Source organism: Gallus gallus, chromosome 13, assembly GCF_016699485.2.
Source record: "Gallus gallus isolate bGalGal1 chromosome 13, bGalGal1.mat.broiler.GRCg7b, whole genome shotgun sequence".
NCBI lineage: Eukaryota > Metazoa > Chordata > Aves > Galliformes > Phasianidae > Gallus > Gallus gallus.
The window spans coordinates 11,309,670-11,327,680 of record NC_052544.1 but is presented as its reverse complement, the minus strand read 5'-3'; the positions used below and the strand labels follow the sequence as shown (position 1 = coordinate 11,327,680).

The 18,011-nt window shown below is 41.2% G+C and overlaps 1 protein-coding gene across 12 annotated transcripts in view; it reads left to right on the top strand.

The window, feature by feature from the left end:
- The window catches only part of SGCD (sarcoglycan delta), a 358,597-nt gene that overhangs the window by 106,916 nt on the left and 233,670 nt on the right, over positions 1 to 18,011 (top strand). For 10 of the 12 annotated variants that reach the window (XM_040647163.2, XM_040647162.2, XM_040647165.2 and 7 more), the window contains exon 2: positions 9,546 to 9,731. In XM_040647163.2, the coding sequence (XP_040503097.1) occupies positions 9,720 to 9,731 (12 nt within the window). In that variant the 5' untranslated portion in view covers positions 9,546 to 9,719. The remainder of the gene's footprint in view (positions 1 to 9,545; positions 9,732 to 18,011) is intronic. The other 2 variants (XM_046900443.1, XM_025154986.3) reach the window with 1 other exon arrangement.

Below are 18,011 nucleotides of genomic sequence, written 5' to 3'. Positions count from 1 at the left end.
TAGCTCTAGTTTGGAACTGACTTAACATTCTCACTTGAAATACCACCACTTTGTCGTTTTTTAGAGCACTAAAATAAAGTGTCAAAAATGTCTCTAGCGTCACAGGTTGGTTTTTGGTGTTAACAAGGTTGGATTGTGGTGTTAACAAGTTCTTTATTTTGCCAGTTTGTACCAGTTCACTGCAGGAGCTGTCTTGTACCCTACAATGACTTCTGATTCACTAATTTTTAGAAACAAATGTCACTGGGTTGGCTCTTCTATTCTGCTTACATTATGCACTCTGCAGACCAACTGCAGACTGGCTCTGGTAGCCCCAGTCAAAGAGGACTTCCACAAATGTATGAGCAGAAATGTACTTCACAGCATTTCTGTCATGTGTTGATGGCCATGCCACAGCAGCTTTATAGTAATCTGATTGCCTCCAGGGAATGTAGCATATTCAGGAACATAAGAAGAAAGGAAAACTTTATGCCGGAGTGAAGAGAGATTGCCAAGTGAAATTAAAATTTCTATCTAGACAGTAATAAAAATTGGCCCTTCATCAGACATTAAGGTAACACTCAAGTTGCTCTGTAAGCACCAGTTACCTAATTGTATTATTTTGAGGATGCACACACAAATGGATATACTAGTCACGTTGTGTGTAGAAATGAAGCTTAAATTTAAGCGAAGATGGAGACACTTCACCACTGGTATTGCTTTCTAGCAGCCCTGTTATTCTTGCTGTGGGATGGGTTACTTGAGCTACTGTTTCCTTTTTTGGTTGATTTAACCCCATGTAGCCCTACATTCAGTAAGCATGTAAACAAGGCAAGATGCAGTCTTCATCAATTATTACAGAGCAGTGGAAGTCTATCACATTGCATATAGGATTTTGAGCACGGAAGAGTAGAAGAGTTTGCTCTGTGTCAGAACTGGCATTTTAATCAAGGAAAAAATATTTTAAAAATAGTAAGTGTAACAGAGTATAAATGAATGCATATCAGTACAACCCATTAAATGCACAGAACCTGCTGAGAGATACGGCAGTATCATTCTTGTATAAATCAGTTCATAAACCCGTTTTTAATTTTTTGGCAGACTTATGAAGCCAATTAGTGTAGTAATAAATATTCAGCTTTAATGGGCAAGTAAATAATTAATGTTATTGCCTTTGTAAATTTAGGTTTTCAGTTATAAATTAACATAATTAAAAGAGTAATGTTTCAGCATGCATTTTAGCAGCCACATCTAAATCAAGCAATTAAACTGTAGGTTTTTCACATCAAATGAGTTGAGTTTATAAGGATGCAAACTGTAGACATAAATTTGTTTTTCGTGGTCAGATTCATTACAGAAATGTGAAGGAGAATACTCTGCAGTAGATGTAATCAAGTATATTATTTGAAGAACCATTAATGTATACTTGAACTACTTTTGGTTGTCCTTCCACAGTGAAATAGAAGGGGGAAGGCCTGCTTCCCTTCAGTCTCTGACATGGAGGTAATTGTAACGATTGCTGTAAAACTGTTATTGCTGAGTAACAGTTGTCACGTCTCTTTGTTGAATTGATTGTGAATACACAAAGCATGGATCTAAGAAGGTAAAAAACAAACAAACAACAACAACAACAAAAAACAACTGCTCTGTGGTAATTAACTGCAGCAGCTCCAGGCTGACTGACACCAGCTGAGAGCTTGATCCTGCTTTCTTCCCCCACCCCTGCTGCTTCTTGCTTTGGACTTCTGTGATGTTCTTGTGCCATCTTCATATGCTGTTCTTTGGTCTTGGTGAGCAATCAAAGCTATTCTTGGGAAGAGAAGATGTGTTAATAGGAGCATGCAACTATTCACAATGCAGATGCCAATCAGAGCTGCTGAAGTTCATTGCTTTCAATAGCTGCTATGGATGAGTGGAGGATGTGCATGACTACAGCTTCTGGTTGGTGCTGGAAGTCACAGCAGGATTTCTGGAGCTGCTTTAGAGAGGTGGTTAAGGCATGTCTGAAAACACCATGATATACGAAATCGGTCCTTTCTCTGCTATGCTGTTTTTTAACATGAAATTGCATGATGTTTCAATTTCTCTGAACAATGTCGTTTTATGGCTTTTAAAATGCTGTTTTTGGGTGACGACAGGAAGCACCCAGAAGTGACTCTAAAACACATGTATGCATAGATGCATGTATGCATCCATGCAGGAGAAAAGAAGTTTGAAAATCTGTCTCAAGTCAAATAAGACCTGAAAACCCCCACTGAAGAAACAGAGCTGTAGACTTTTCTAATCTTGTAGGCTTCACAGATTATAATTTATCATGGGCCGAGCAGTCTATTTATAGCTCTTCATAAATGTTCCTAAGAGCAGCCTTTTGCAAACTGCCAAAGCTTTGCACGTTTGTAATGAGAAGTGTTTCTCGATGCACAGGCTTGCCCACGTCCAAACTTGTTCATTGACATTTCTCAAAGCTGTGATTCCAGACTCATTTTTTTTGCCCTGTAACCAAGAGGGCAGATTTATCACTGGCAAAAGCCCCCTGGAGTCGATGAAGTTACACCAGAGATAAATTCAGGCCAATGAACTTTGTTAGTGTTGTTCAAACCGTTAGCAGTGCTGTGCAGATAGATAGCTGAAGGCTTTTCTTGCAGTGTCCAGTTGTTTAAGGGTGAGTGGACTGAAAAAACAAAATCCCCTCCAGATGAATTAGTGCTAATTGATTTATACACACAGTACTGCATTGTGATGGTATTATTTTGTTGGGTTTTTTTTACTTAAGCAAAGCACACTAAACTCTCCTGTATGATATTTATGGGGTCATATTTCCAATGAAATGTTGGTTCAACGCAGTCACATGCTGCTATGATGAACACTTGGGTGCAAGAGAGTTTGAGAATCCAACTACTTGATGGCACAGTTGTCATGTAAGCACAGTTAACACTACATGTAAATGTGGATCTGTAGAAGACAATCGGTGATAAGGCAGATTTCTGTTTCAAATGCTGCACTGTGCTGAGTAGTTTCCATCTGTATTTCATAGTTACATTTTGTCCGTGTCTAGATGTCAGTGGGGTTCAGGTGCATTGTATGCTTGCTGTACAGGCAATGGCTAAATAATTCTTCTCATCTTATGTGAAGCTCTACCTGGGCTCTGTGACACATTTCTGACTGGGATCTAATAATCAACCCCTTCACACACAGTCAGCAGTCTTTAGCTGTGTCTGAAGAGGATTCCTTGTGTTTTGTAACAAGGTTATTCCAGACTCCTCTGCATTTGATAGTCTACTTTTAGCTGTTTTGGTTTTCAGCACAAATCAAAAGATTGCTTTAAGACTACAGAGAGCGTAATGAGATTGAAGGCAGTTCAGGTGCTTGCTGCTCATGGTGGCTCAGCAGTGCAGTCTGCTGGATGCTGTATTTCTGCTCCATTCATTTGGATTTACAGCACGGCAAGGAAACCAGCTTTTACCAACTGAAAGCAGTGTGACACTGCCTTATTTTATGAGGGAATAAGGGTATTTCAGCTAGCTTGGGGACTTTTTGGAAAAATCCATCTAACCTGTCTCCAAGAGCAGACAGCAGTAGGGGTTTACATGGGTGTACTCAGAAGATATTTCTGATATGGAATCTGAGGCAAAGATGCCTTCTGTAACAGCACTGGATTGCTCAGCATTTTGCACTTATTACTGAAGCTTTTCTGTAGCTCAACGTGTAGGACTAGATGGGCTGGTTGAGAAGATGTTGATTGGAGAAGCGTGTGTGCTTAGAGAGGGAAGAAGGCAGTAAGGGGGTCCAAATGTATTCGAGCATGTGCTGTACCCCAAAAGGTCCACTTCAGGGACTTATAAGCACTTCTGTTGCTTTACAGTCCTTCAAATCTCTCACCAACCTTCCCCAAACTTGACACTTCCTTTAGAGATCTCCTGCAGCCCCAGGTTTGCTCTGGCCTCTCCTTGCCTCCCCAGACACCAGCACAGTCCTTGTCCCTGCTGCTCTGAGCACCTCCTCTGCTGTCCTTGTACCACTGACCGAAATTAAAGCATTTAAGGGTTCTAGAGATTTATCAGGCTTTTATGCTGGCTTCCAGCTCAAGTTGAGTTTATTTTTCTTCAAATATATGACCCACCATGGAAAAGCCACATTTCAGGAGTTAGCTTGGTGTTTTTTAAGTGTCAGTGAATTTGATATACTTTCCAGGCGAACATCTCAGATCCCTGCAGTAAATAAGGCTGCCTTTGCGTGTCATTTATGAACTTGCTTGACTCTTACTTTTCCCTTGTAACTGTAAAACCTCAGCAGCGTTGTGGCTTCCAGAGCTGAGAGGATGTTGTATACAGCTAATTTGTCAAACAAAACTTCCAGAAGTTTGAAAGGTGCTTGAAAGCAATTGTTCTTACTAACTAAACCTGGCTCAGTGCATCAAAGTAGAACCAGGTTGGAGACTCTCAGCAAATGCATCAGTTTGACACTATGTGTGGATTTTAAAATCGAAACATTGAGGAGAATAATCTGAATTTATAATGGAAAACCCTGCTCAGATTCCAGGCTGACAACTGACTGACAGCTGTGTGTCCTCCAGCTGCCACAGAATCCAATAGATTTGTATTTTTTCAAACATTTGGCATACCAGCTTATCCCAATATGTTCCACAGAGATAAACAATAAAGTTGCAGTTAAATAAATAACTTCAGAGATAAGCAACTTTAGCAAAGGACAAAAGGTTTGCTTAGCAATGACATTTAACAGTAGATGGAGATACACACTTACTTATTCACTTTCCAAGAAAAAAAAGTATGAAAAATAGCAGTAATACAAAGCAGAAGTCTCTGGAGAGTGACAGATTAGGACAGCAAAAACAGTTTTTTATGAGCAGTCTTAATGCAGACTAGTAATAAATCTCACTGATTTCAGGGAGAGCAGAATGAGGACGGTGCCAGAACTGGGAAACTTCATCTGCAGTATTCAGGAGAGTCTGGGGGTGGAGGGGGGGGGAAGTGAAAGCCAGTCTGAAGGAGATGCAGAGAGGTCAGTCCTGAGATTTGGGTGGCGAAATACAAATACATTGAGTTCAAATTGGATTAAAGTTAGTGGCCAAGCTAATACCTTTGATACAGAGGGAGAGAGAAGTGCAGTATGTTTATAAAAAGCTTATGCTGTAATGCCCTGATCTTGTAATATGATTCACTTCTATGCTATCAGCTGCAGTAAAGAGATTCAAGGGTATGTGAGTCCTCTAGTAATGAGTAGCATTCCTTGTCCTGGTGTGTAACTGAATTACAGGATATAGAAAATAGATCCAAATATATTCCAGAGGAGTCTCAGTATTCTAACTCAGTTCGTGTTGAAGTTTATCTTGGAGTGGATCCAAAAATAATGTCTTTCCCTGGTTAGCAGATTTAGTTTTACATTGTGGTGTATATTGACTAATGTTGTTTCCTGGGGCAGTTGACGATCTCGCAGTGCATCCCACCTCTGCATCATGGTGACTCCTGGAGTGGGTGGTGGGTGTGTGAGACCATCCTTTGGGAGGCCTTTCCAGCTTCTGCAGGGAGCCTTCCTTGGCTCAAGTTAAAAAGGGAGCAAGGGAATATAAAGACACTGGCTTCACCTTGCCATACGGTTACAGACTCTCTTATACTATATTTGGATACGAATACTTCTGTAAGCAGGAAAAATGTTAATGCTGATTGATATAGTGCAGTCGTGCTGGAGAAATATGCTTCAAATTTGTTAGGTATAGACACATGATTTGTGATAGAGCCACATACACCATGAAAGTAAGGCTCTCTTTTGTTGTGACACTAAGCTGAGTGATGTGATTGTTTTCTAGTTATGCTCCCATTTTAGGTTTGAGCGAGGAGAAATCCAGGTAGATGTCATTATATCAGCAAAGTTGTATCATGCAGCTGTCTCTGAGAGAAACCTGTTAGTTTAATTTTACTTTTCTACCATATAATGTAAATACTGTTTTGATGATTTTAAAGACAGACATGGTTACCACCGTCCTTGCTTGTTTTCTCCTGGATACCTTTAGTTTGCATGTGGAAGGCAAAAAGCAGTGCTAACATTTGGCAGCATCATAGTATTCCATTATATTTCAGTCAGTGTATTCTCCATTTTGTTACTGCTTGCGTTGAGTTCATTTCTTGAGGATGTCCATCACACTGCCAGCCTCCACCAATTATCCAAATCACTGACGTTATCACCTGAATTGCAGCTCAGCTATTTCACTGTTAGTTTTGTTGGCAGGGAAGGAAAAAAAAAAAAAGAAAAGCCTCAAAGCAGCTGAATGCAAGGATTGCTGGTGACTTCTGTTTTATTTATGTTTTGTACTCAGCCATTGTGAATGACAGAGTATGTCTGGGACACGATCGTGGGCAGCGCTGTAAGTGTTATAGTTGGAAAGGTGCCATAGTAGTATTGCTACCAATTTTTTACCATTAGCGTTCTGGAAAGAGGGATTCAAAGCCTCATTTTATTCTCTTCTTCACTAGTGTCACCTCTACACTAAATTAATGTAAGATCTTTACCAGAGATGGAGCTGACAAGATGAATTGTTGATCCTACAGCTTCCTTGATGCAACAGGAGCAGAGAAACAAATCCAGTAAAACACAGAAGCCAATTTCCATTACGATATGAGCTGTGACGAGTCATGAGCATCCTCTGAGATAGCCAAATACCTTTGCTTTCAGCTGAAGCTAGTGAGTGTGTTGGGATTGATTAAGCCATGCTGTCCTGAAGCTCTCTAGAAAACAGTGAGTGTGATACTGAAGAATGGGCAAAATGCAGCAGCTGTTGCTTACTCGGCTGTATGGGGGCTAATGTCCAAGGCTGTAATTAGAAGATATGTCTGCTAATGAATTGGTGTTATTTCCTGCTGTGTTCAGAGTCTGCTCTGGGATCTTTTTCTTGCCCTTATGGAAGAGGCTGACTTTGTTAAATGTCTAGCAATAAACCTGTGTTATTCCCTGCCTGTTTCACAACCTCACTACCAGTAGAGCTTCCCTGTACTAGTCTTGTGTGTTTGCCCAAGTGTGGCCCTAGGGAAAGGGGAATTACGAGACTGCATGCACACGTGTTGCGTATGTTTGAGTGTTGTATGAGTCCACGTGGGTGCACACACATAGAAAGCTTTGATTTCCTAACATCTACAGCAGAAGTAAAACCAAAATAACTTTAAGAAAGGAGATATGTTTTCACATTTTTAAGTCATTGGATTTCTTAAACATATTATTTTTCTGGGCCCAACTAATGTCCTCAATTGCAGTTATCTAGGTTGTAATTAATTTTTGAAGACACAAACAGTAATTTGAATACGTGCTGTACAGTAAAACACACTTACAAATAAATTGTTCAGCTTGTAGATACCTCTTTTAGCCCTGCAAGAAATTGCATATTCTCACTAATATAATCATGTATACATCTCACTATGTATGGCTGTAGCCACAAGGTCTATACCTTGAGCTGTATGACACCCAAAGACAAGGATGACTGGACTGGGTCAGATAAAGGTCCGGCTGGCTCCTGTCCTCACCCTGACAGTGACAAATAGCTGGTGCCTGCAGATGAGTGTAAGAACAGGACAAAGGGTATAGAGGCTGCCTTCGGGATGGTCTCCTAACCTTCATTGATTTGTGGTCTGAGAACATTTTAACATAGAAATGGTGTCTTCAAATTTAAGACTTGATCAGATTAGTTACATCTAAAGTATATAGTTATTTTGTATAATTCATGCTTTCCATCAGCAAAGGACTGAGGCTTCTCTAAGGAAAATACACTTTTTACTGGAAAACTCTTGTCTGTCTTTCTGATTAATGAGAACATCTATGTTCCTGCTCTTGTGAGACTGATTTAATACATTTAACTCTGTTAATTTAGGAATGTGCTTGTGTATTATATAGTCACTGCATTTTATTGAGACCAAAGTTGTTTATCTTCTTCATTGCCACAGCTCCCATTACTTCCCACCCTCCAGCATCGCTGCACATCTGTATTGCCCCACAATTCCAGTCTGACTTGGACAGATGCTTGGCTGGAATCTGTGGCAGCATTTTCCAGCTTAGTGCTGTTGTGCTTTCAGTCTCCTAACGGTAGTGCTTAGATGTGAGAGAAGCTTTTTTTTTTTTGTCTTTGCCAAGAGCTGAAAGTGCACTCTCTTGCCTGCACTGTAATTTATGGCCCACCCAACAGTGCAGGAATTCAGCACAGAAACTCCAAGGGCATGCATAGCAGTGTATTAAGACAACGTGCCAAATTCCTACCAAAGAGATTTGCTTCAGATGAGCATTGGCAAGCTGTACTAAATGGGAGCTTTCAAAAACGCATCTCTTCCAAACTGAGACCAGGCTCAGGCACTCAGTTTGCAATGACAATCTACTCCTGTTGTGTTGTTCCTTCTGCTTTTCAACTCAGCTGATTCTGTAGTTCTGCACAAGAATGCAGAACTGATTTTCTTTATGACTTTTGTGTTAGGTTTCTGTGAAGGAAGATGAAAAAGTTACTGTCACTGTGGTCCCCAGAGACAGGAATCCCTTTGAAGAGGTGGAGTTGGGTCTTGCTGCTACCTGTGGGTCTGCTGCTGCAGCATCATCCCATTCTGTAGTCATCAGTCATTTAACAACCATTTCAGTTGGCAGTCTCGATTTTTCATGTTCCATTTGCAACCAAAGGCTTGATAGTTAGCCTGGAAGAGGGCAGAAGCTGTGAAGGTTCATGTTTTTTTCTTTGAGTCTGAGTTCAAGAGGTGCAGAAGGTCTACAGTGTGTCAAGAAATGAAGGACTAAATAAAGTAAATAGACTTGGTTGTTCAGATCTGTGTGACCGTGATTGCTGTATGGACTTTTGGTTATGGACAGTCCAGAGGGGTTAGAGGTGATGAATGTGATGGCAGCAATGGCCATGCGAGTGTTTGAACTTCCCAGTGTTTCTCTAAGGCTGTTGGATGTTGTTGCAAGCTGGCTGCAATCTGTGATAGGAAGCCAGAAGACATGGCGATACAGAGCTCCTACCCTCCCAGAAATCCTTAGGATGCTTTTCTGTCTCTGACAATTGAATTCAGGAACATGTTGTTGAGTGTTGGGCTGACAGTCACTGCTTCCCATTAACTACAATACCTAATGTAATTGCCCATTGAGAAGCTTTGAATTTCCTAAATGAAAGCAGTTTTTAGCAGTGCAAAGTATTAAGACTGAGGCTGTGTCATTGCTTTTAATATAAAAGTTCTGTTATTCTGTGAAAATGCTATAATGAATTAAAACATTCCCTATGGAGAAATGTATTACTTACTTTCTTAGTATATCAGACTAGAATAAAATGCAGCTAAGCTAGCATTTGTTTCATGGTGCAGTGGCACTATTAAAGTTCTGTAAGGCAAGAATAGCTTTGCACCATAGTTCTTGTATTCAGAGATTGCCCTCCAAAGGTGCCATGTGTGATGGATTGTCACAGATTCTGTCCTGCCTTGACATTTTATTTCCATCAGATGTTGTCTTATGCTCTGCTCTGAATCTGCCAAACAACTGACCCCAGAATTTAATGCCACACCTTTTTTCTCTTTCCTGTTTCTGAACAGCATCTTTCGCAGCTGAGGCTCTGACGTACTGGAGGACACTGCATCTGCCTCAGTGACAAGGAGAGGTGGGAGCTGGACCCTGTGGGGAGCTGAGAAAGAAATTGCATTTGGTGGTCACCTGAGGAACTTACCTTCACGCCAACGTTGCTCTGAAATGAGTTGAGTCCAACATTCATGCTTGGTAAGGTATGTCATCTTCCTCTGGCTTTTGTCTTTTTCTGAGTATCTACATCTGATAAAAATAAGAAGTTAGCAGCCTTTGTATTTATTGCTATATACATGCCATATATTTACTGCTTCAGTAAATGGTCTTCGCTCTCTCTGAATGTGGAGAGCGATCATCAAGACAAGTCTTGCTAGAGTCTTGGGCTTGAGGGGGTGCGTGTTCGTATCAAGTGCTTTATGACCAAAATGCTCACTGATGCTTGTGTTCTGTTGGTGGTGATGTATGCCTGTTGATAGGCATTCAGTTTGAAAGTCACGCTTGTTGTGTTTCACTTACCTCTGTAGCTCAGAGGGTTGGAGAGGAAAGCAAACAGTGCTGAAGTAGTCGATTTGTAATACAGTCCCGTGCGTTCTTTTGTGCTTGGTATATTTTCACTGCTTGCCAAGGACAGTAATAATACCCCTTTCTTGCATAATCTTGCATACTCTCTTCACTGTGTGGCTCTTGTAGTTTTTGTATGTATTCAAGTTTTTATATCACACAAGAATGTTTCTTTTGTTCTGCTGTAAACATAGCAAGGAAGAGTGCAACTCATCTTTTAACAAGAAATTGGGGCCAGAACATAAGGAACGTATTGTAGAAAGTCTTGTATTGTAGAAGTGTTTTATGTCACATAGCCTCTGGTACTACAGTTTCTTTTATATAGGCCAGGTTATTTTGTTGGGGTCAAAATATGATTCCAAAGAACAAAACTTCTTGAAGTATTCTTCTTGAAGTACTTCTTGAAGTATTGGTTCCCACATCCTAATAAAATAGATGATGCTATCATTTTTTATTTAACACATAGGTATTGACTTCTCTTTCATGACTGAACCAGCAGTAGTTTCTTGAGAAAAATATATCAGCAATATCACACCCATATTTAGTGTTAGTAGGGAAATTAAAAAAAAAAAAAAAAGACTGACTTAAAAGTCTCTAAGAAGACATGGGGTATCTAGGAGAGCATGCACTCATTCTTTTGCTTTTGATAGCATCTCACCAGAAGCTGCCTCTGGAAATTGCAGGCTCTAACTCTCGTGCTTCAGCACAGCCCTGCAGGTCATACTTGTGTATGCAGGTTAGTGCTCACTGAGGTGAGTTTTGGGGAAACAGTGCAAAAGGCTGTGATGATTTAAGCCAGTGGCACTTGAAAACTTGTACACTGTGAGAAAAAATGCAATTTCTATATATACTGTATTGCACTTACTGGTATGTTGAATGTTCCAAGTTGGGAAGACTAGCGGGTCCCAATCAGGAGAGCAGACCTGCAACTCTAACTGCTGCCAGATGGGTGGTAGCATCCTTCCATCCCACAGCCTCCATGAAACTGTGAGCAGGAGCTAGAGTGACAGAGCAGTGTCACACAGACTAAGACCCGTGCCTGCTTTCCTCTGTCAGGCAGTACCAGAGCACTGCATTGCTGCAGGCAGACCCAGAACGTTATACCATCTGGGATTCATCTTGCCTAGGTCAGTTTTCTGCATTTTAGGTACCTGAGCTTCACATATTTAGCTTAAAACAGGTATTTATTTTTAGGAGGAGATTTGTGTTGAGCATCTTGCACACCTGCCATCTGCAGTACCTGCCCAGCTCCAGTGATTGTAGAAAAAGTTGGTGGCAATAGTTTATATTATGTGCTTAACTTCTAAATGTTGAGTCAAGAAGGGTCTGTTCTGACTATTGTAGGTGAAAATGCACAAATCTTCCTTGCTCTGCATGTGTGTTGCTGGGTGCACAGGGTGCCCCAGAATGTGTGGGAGCTGTTAGTGATCTTGAAAGTCTTTTCCAAACTGGAAGATACAGTGATTCTGTGATAATTTAGACATTGAGCTCCAGCCTGGACTTTGGTAATATTTTCACATTTTCTTTGTGACTATTGAAGCTGAAATCTTTCTTCTTAGGTAAGGAAAGATCAGATGTTTTGGGGGGTTTTTGATCTTTAAGAACATTGCACCAGGTTTTAAAGAGTTGACTACATTGCTGGTGTCCATTCAGGTAGCTGAGACTGTTCTCTGTCCTTTCTCTTCCTCCTGGGGGTTCATGCAGCCTTACTGGAATAGTTGACCACCATCAACTTTATCTCTTCCCACAACTCTCTTGTAAGGCAGAAGTGCTACTTCTCCCCATTTTATGACTGGTGAATAAGGAACAGTCACTTCTCAGCAGCAAGCATCTCTGATTTGTATGTAAACACGAGTCACAGAATCACAGAACAGTTTGAGTTGGAAGAGATCCTTAAAGGTCATCTAGTCCAACTCCCCTGCAATGAACATGGGCACCTACAACACAGAAGTTGCATTTGACACCCTCAGCTGGAGATGCAGGGATGACCTTGGCTGTGCTGCTGAGGACCCCTATGTGACAAAGCTGATTCGGGTACAGATCTGTTTGTCTGAAGTTACTGTTTTTGGCCTGAGCCAGTTTTTTTCATGTGGTTAGTTGAGTGATTATGGTAGCACTGAATGACATCAGGACCCACATTTGCTCTGTATCTCTGCTGGAAATGGCAACGTATGCCCAAATAGTATTAGCTGAACACGTTCATCTTTGCAGCATAAGATGTTTACTCATGTGAGACAGGCTGATCCCCTTTTAACGGCACTAACATATTTATGGTAATGGTATTCTTCTTGTGTAAGGAATTATTTTAAACTGATCTGTGGATAAAATGCAGAGTAGTATTTTTTCTTAAATTGCTTATTTTTAGATTAGTAGGATCTGGTTAGTAAAATGCTCTGTTCTGCCAAAAAAGCACATTCAATAAATATGTAAGAGAAGAATTTTAAGTAGCAATTAAACATAGTTAATAAATTTTATCTTACGAGAAAAATTGAAAAGGAAGAAGAAAACCAACCTATGTTCATTTAATGTTTTATGGATCTCATAGCAATTAATTGTCTTCATTACATGGACATAAATCCTCAGTGTAATCCAATTCTTTCAGATGAATCTCTTTGGAAGTTTTCCATTTGCTTTGTTTAACTGTAATATTATTTCTTTAAAAAAAAAATCTCGCCATGGTCTATTCTAGCCACTCCCAAATATTCTGTAGTTCATCTCAAGTTAGGAAGTTGTGTTGTAGACAGTACAGGTGGTACAGTACAGGTAGCTGGTATATGCAAGCCCCGCTTGACCTCTGGCAGTGCACTGCACCACTTTCTCACTCCCTATATTATGAAATCAGAAACAAACACTGGTTTTCATGTCTGTGGGTCTGGATGTCAAAATAAACTGCAATGCGGCTTTTCAATGGCTTGATGAGAGGGGTGCAGGTCTACCGGCTGCGTCTGAAACTTAGTAAAAGTTCTGCTCCAGTATTATTGAAGGAAATATTCAATTGGATTATCTGGGGATGTCTGCTCAAATTCCTGAAGTTAAGCTTTGAATAAATGCTTTATTCTCAGTTGAATTTTCAGCACCAAACTGGAATACAGAGCTGCATATGGGATCACATTTACGTATGGCTTTTTCCTATTGATGACCACACTTGAGCTTGTTTGTATGAGTCATTTTTATGCAAATGTTTTCTAATGTTTATCAGAACTGTTCTGCCAGAGTTAGGAAACAAAATGATTACTATGCTTGTGTGCCTTGTTACAAGATCAGCAGGCTGGCTGTTAACATATCAATTCCACTGATGCCACCACTTCTGCCACTCTGTTCGCTCTGCTCCTCCTGACAGGGCTTTTATTGAATCCATCAACGTGACACATATCAAAGCACAATTTCTGATAACAAATATCTTGGTGTAAAATGAATTAAAAGCTGATAGCAGCAGCAGAACTGAGTTGAGTTTCTGAAAGAAAATAAGAAACTCCAAAACTACCATGGAATTCTTGAGATATCAATCACAGAACAGTAATATAGTAGTAGTTCTTTACCTGTGCTCTTGAAATACTGAGAAGTCAAAGGATCTGCCCAAAGTCATACAAAAGACCTTGTTCTGAGCTGTCAGCCTGCAGCTGATGCAGCCTTCTGGTGATGAAGCAGTGGTTTATTTCCTTCTGGAGACCTTTCTCCTGTAAGGACCAAAGACCTCCTTGTAATTACTTTGCACTCTGATCTTTGAGAAATTTCAAGTTTGAAGAGTGGAAAATTTTAACAAAGGTCTGAATGGGAGGGAAGTTTTGTTCTCTTCAGAAGCTGAGGAAGTTTGGAGCCCCTTCTTCACTGTTTGAGCTGCTTGGCAGCTTGAGGACCATGTCATAGGTGAAGGCACACTGGAATGAATGAGGGTGGCTGTTTCTTTGGGCTGCAGGTGTTTTGGAGTTGCCTGGCTCAAAACTTTTTTCTTAGATCACATTTCTATATCTGCTTACAGCCCTCCCCTGCCTGCCTGTCCTTCCCCCATTTCACTTTTCTATCCCCTTAATTTTTGCATCTCTTGGATGAGAAGCAGCTTCAAGCAGGGCTGCCTATGCACTAGTACTTTGCCCCAGCTCGCTTACCTCTTATTTTTGGCTAGCCCACATTGTAAACCACAGCTAATAATAATCATGCTTTTTGCTCTGTGGTATATCTGCTCTTGGATGAGTATGTGCTGGCAGTTTGCAGCCTAGCAGAGAGGTAGAGAAGGGCAGCCAACAGTTGATGTGGAAAATTAGTTATGAACTACCATCCCCCTGCCACGTGGTTAAGGCAGTTCCACTTTCCAAGCTTTACATCCAGTAACACAGAAACGATATGAGAATGCTGCATTTGTCTCCTTGAATAGGGAATTTTGCCAGAGCAAAGCTTGGTGGAGAATGTCACACGTGGGACTGATCGTTCAGGATGCTCCAGAGCCTTTACTGCTCTGCTTATGGTGTGACATCACCCGGATAGTCATTTTTACCTTTTGTTGGACAAATGCCTGCTTAATTGCTCATCTTATCTGATAAAGTCTCTGCTAGGGTAGTCACCCATGTCCCACATGCAGTATGCATTCAGGAAGCAACATTTTGTGTTTCTGTGTAGCAGTGACTTGGTTGTGTTCAAATTCGGTTGAGCTACAGCTTGTTATATTTTCTGCATTTGAGAATGACCAAGAAAACTCCCATCAGGATGACATATTTATTTTATAACGAACCACAAAACTGGCCTGTGATGGAGAGAGGGGAAAGTCTGACAGGCCCCATGTAGCCCTGGGAATGTAATTACCTAAAGGAGCAGTTCTGTCCCTGAACAACCTCTATCTGAAGGATCACAGAAATAATTGCTGGAAGTCTCAGCACCGTGTGTACTTTGGGAGCCATTCTGGTCTCATAATTGCATGCTGGGTCCTGCTAGTTTTAGTTGAGCACGGCAGAACCGACACAGCACGATTTATTGAAGTGCCAAAGATGCCCTTCCTTAGTTCTGCATGGTGCACAAAAGAGCCTGAAAGAGTTAGACGTTTGGAAAGCTCTGACAACTTTTGAAAAAAGAGCTCAGCAGTAACTGATACGAAGTGTTATGGATCTACTTTACTGTGTTACTTGTTTCTATAGACCAGAAAAAATATTTAGATTGTTCAAGTTTTCAGTTAAGGTACCAGACGTTTCCACTTTGTACTTATCATCATCAAAAATGGTCATAGTTCCTGACTATTTTGGTATTTAACTCAAGAGCGATGGCCTAAGAAGTCAGCTTGCCAAATATGAGCCAAATATGAGCCAAATTCTTGTCTGGTGGAAGTCAAGTCCAACCCCCACGGTGTGGCTCCCAGTTTTCCCTGCATGAACTCTACCTCCTGATCACTGCAGACCTCCTTCTGTTGCTGTTGAACTGATTTTCTTTTTTTGCAGCCAAGTGATCTGTGTTTGGAAGCACAAACCTCTTGCACAAGTTCTTTAGATGTGCTGTAAATAATTATGAATATGTTTAATGAAGGGAAACTGAAACATACTGGAAACATTTGGAAATGAGAGCAAATGTACACAGCCAAACGTTAGCTGTGAGTGGAGACTTCTTGTTGGCATCATTTAATGGGAGATTTCCAGCTTGTAGTTTCTGTGGTGTATATATAGAAAACAAGAAAAATTAGTAAGGCAGGATAGCTGGTGGTGAATGGGAGGAGAAATGGCTGCCTTTTGTCTCTGGGAGAAATGGAGCAGTGAAGTGAGCATCGTGTTTGTCCCTGTGCTGCCAGCAGTCTCTGCCTCGTTGTTACTAGGAAGGGGCAACAGTGTTGCTCAGGGAACTGTGTATAGAGCTGAATATCAGCTTCAGGGCATTGGAGACTATGGTGGCAAAGTAGGAATATCGATGCCAGTTGATTTCCGTACCAGTGTGGCTCACTGCCCTGAGGCTGGAAGCTCACTGGGCTGCTTGCTATCTAGATGCGTCCCAGTGGCCCTCAGTGAGCAGGTGGGGCAGTCTCAGTGGTGAGTGAAGGTTGGGTAATCCAGAACTAGAACCATTTGGGATGGGTCCATAGGATTGATTGTCAGGCAGCGGACCAATTATGCAGGCATTACTGATGAGACTAAAGAAAGCCCATAGTATTGGCAGTGGCGTTTGTGCTCACGTGTGACCCCACACTGTCTTTCTGTGGCTCTGGCATTGACTGGGGATGGTGGTCAGGGAAGTGGAAGGACATTTGGCTGTATGTGCACTACAGCTCATTCAGACCAATGCCTCATTCCCCATTTCAGGAGCTAAAAGTTTCTCCTGCAGTGGTCTTAAAAGAAAAGAACAACAAAAAGTATTTCTCATTAGGAAGGCTCACAGGCACCTCTCCTTGGCTCCAGAGCAAGGGAAGGAAGGGGGGTGGGCAGCCCTGCGTTTTGCTTACTTTCTCTCTGGGAGGAATTTCTCGTTGTTAATGATTAATTCAAACGTTTCTTGTCATGAGTACAGTGTGCACAGAGTGATAAATCTGTGGTGGGTTAGAGGTTGAGGTTGCTTAGTGCTGACAATTAGTTTGAGCCACAGGCTTTGCTTTCATTGGCATTTTCACAGCATTAACCCAGACCTTGTCAATTAAAATCCAGACACATTTTGATGAGGGACATCTTCTTCTAATGATAATTGTAATAATATCACTTTTATTCATTTAAGAGCTGTCAGGCAGGCCATGTTTCCTGGAAAATAACTGCCCAAGTTTCCCATTGCCTAAATAACTAGGAAGTATCTTTCAGTTTTGAGCTGACGTTTCATCAGAAGTAACAAAAAGCACAAAAAACAAACGCTGTTTGTCTTTAAACACTTAGCAACTTCAATCAAGGTAATTTGACTTTATCTGCTAAAATAATATTTATTAGCCTTTACTTTGTAGGCTAATAAACAGTGAATAATTGCTTAAAGTTGATAATTAGGATTCATATTATTTATTATTGGCTCTTCTAGCTATGCTAGAAAGTGCAACAGGCTTGGGGCAGAGTGGCTGGAAGACCGTGCAGAGGAAAAGAACCTCCGGATGTTGGTTGATGCTTGGCTGAACATATGAGGTAGCAGAGTGCCCAGGTAGCCAAGAAGGCCACTGGCATCTTGGCTTTTGTCAGCAATAGTGTTACCTGCAGGAGCAGGATGTGATCATCCCCCTGTACTCAGCTCTGGTGAGGCCGCACCTTCAGTGCTGTGCTCAGTTACGGCCCCTCACTACAAGAAAGACATTGAGGCTCTGGAACGCGTCCAGAGGAGGGCAACAGAGCTGTGAGGGGTCTGGAGCACAAGTCTGATGGGGTGCAGCTGAGGGAGCTGGGATGGTTCAGTTTGGAGAAGAGGGAGCATCAGTGGAGACCTTTTTGTTCTCTGCAGCTCCCTGAAAGGAGGTTGTGGTGAGGCAGGGGTCAGCCTCTTCTCCTTTGTAACTAACAGTAGGACAAGAGGGAATGGCCTCAAGTTGTGCCATGGGAGACTGAGGTTGGATATTAGGAAGAGCAGGCTGGCCCAGGAAGGTAGTTGAGTCACCGTCCCTGGGTGTGTTAAAGAAACATTTAGATGTGATACTAAGGGACATGATTTAGTGGCAACATTAGTGTTAGGTGGACAGTTTGACTAGATGATCTTAGAGGTCTTTTTCAACCTTGGTGCTTCTATGATTCTATTTGACAGTATAGCTCCAGAGCATATCCTAGGCACTGATCTGTTTATGTACCTCATCTGTTCATTAGGGTACTTGGGTATGGGTTGATTAAGGGACTTCTCTGAGTTGTAGAAATCCCAAAATCTTGTCTCTGTTGTAGTACATTAACTGCAATGGTTTTTTCTTTTTTTTTAATATGTGATCAAATGCAATATTTACAGACACAGAATTTCTTTTAAGTCATAAGAATTAGTATTAAATAATTGGGAGTGAT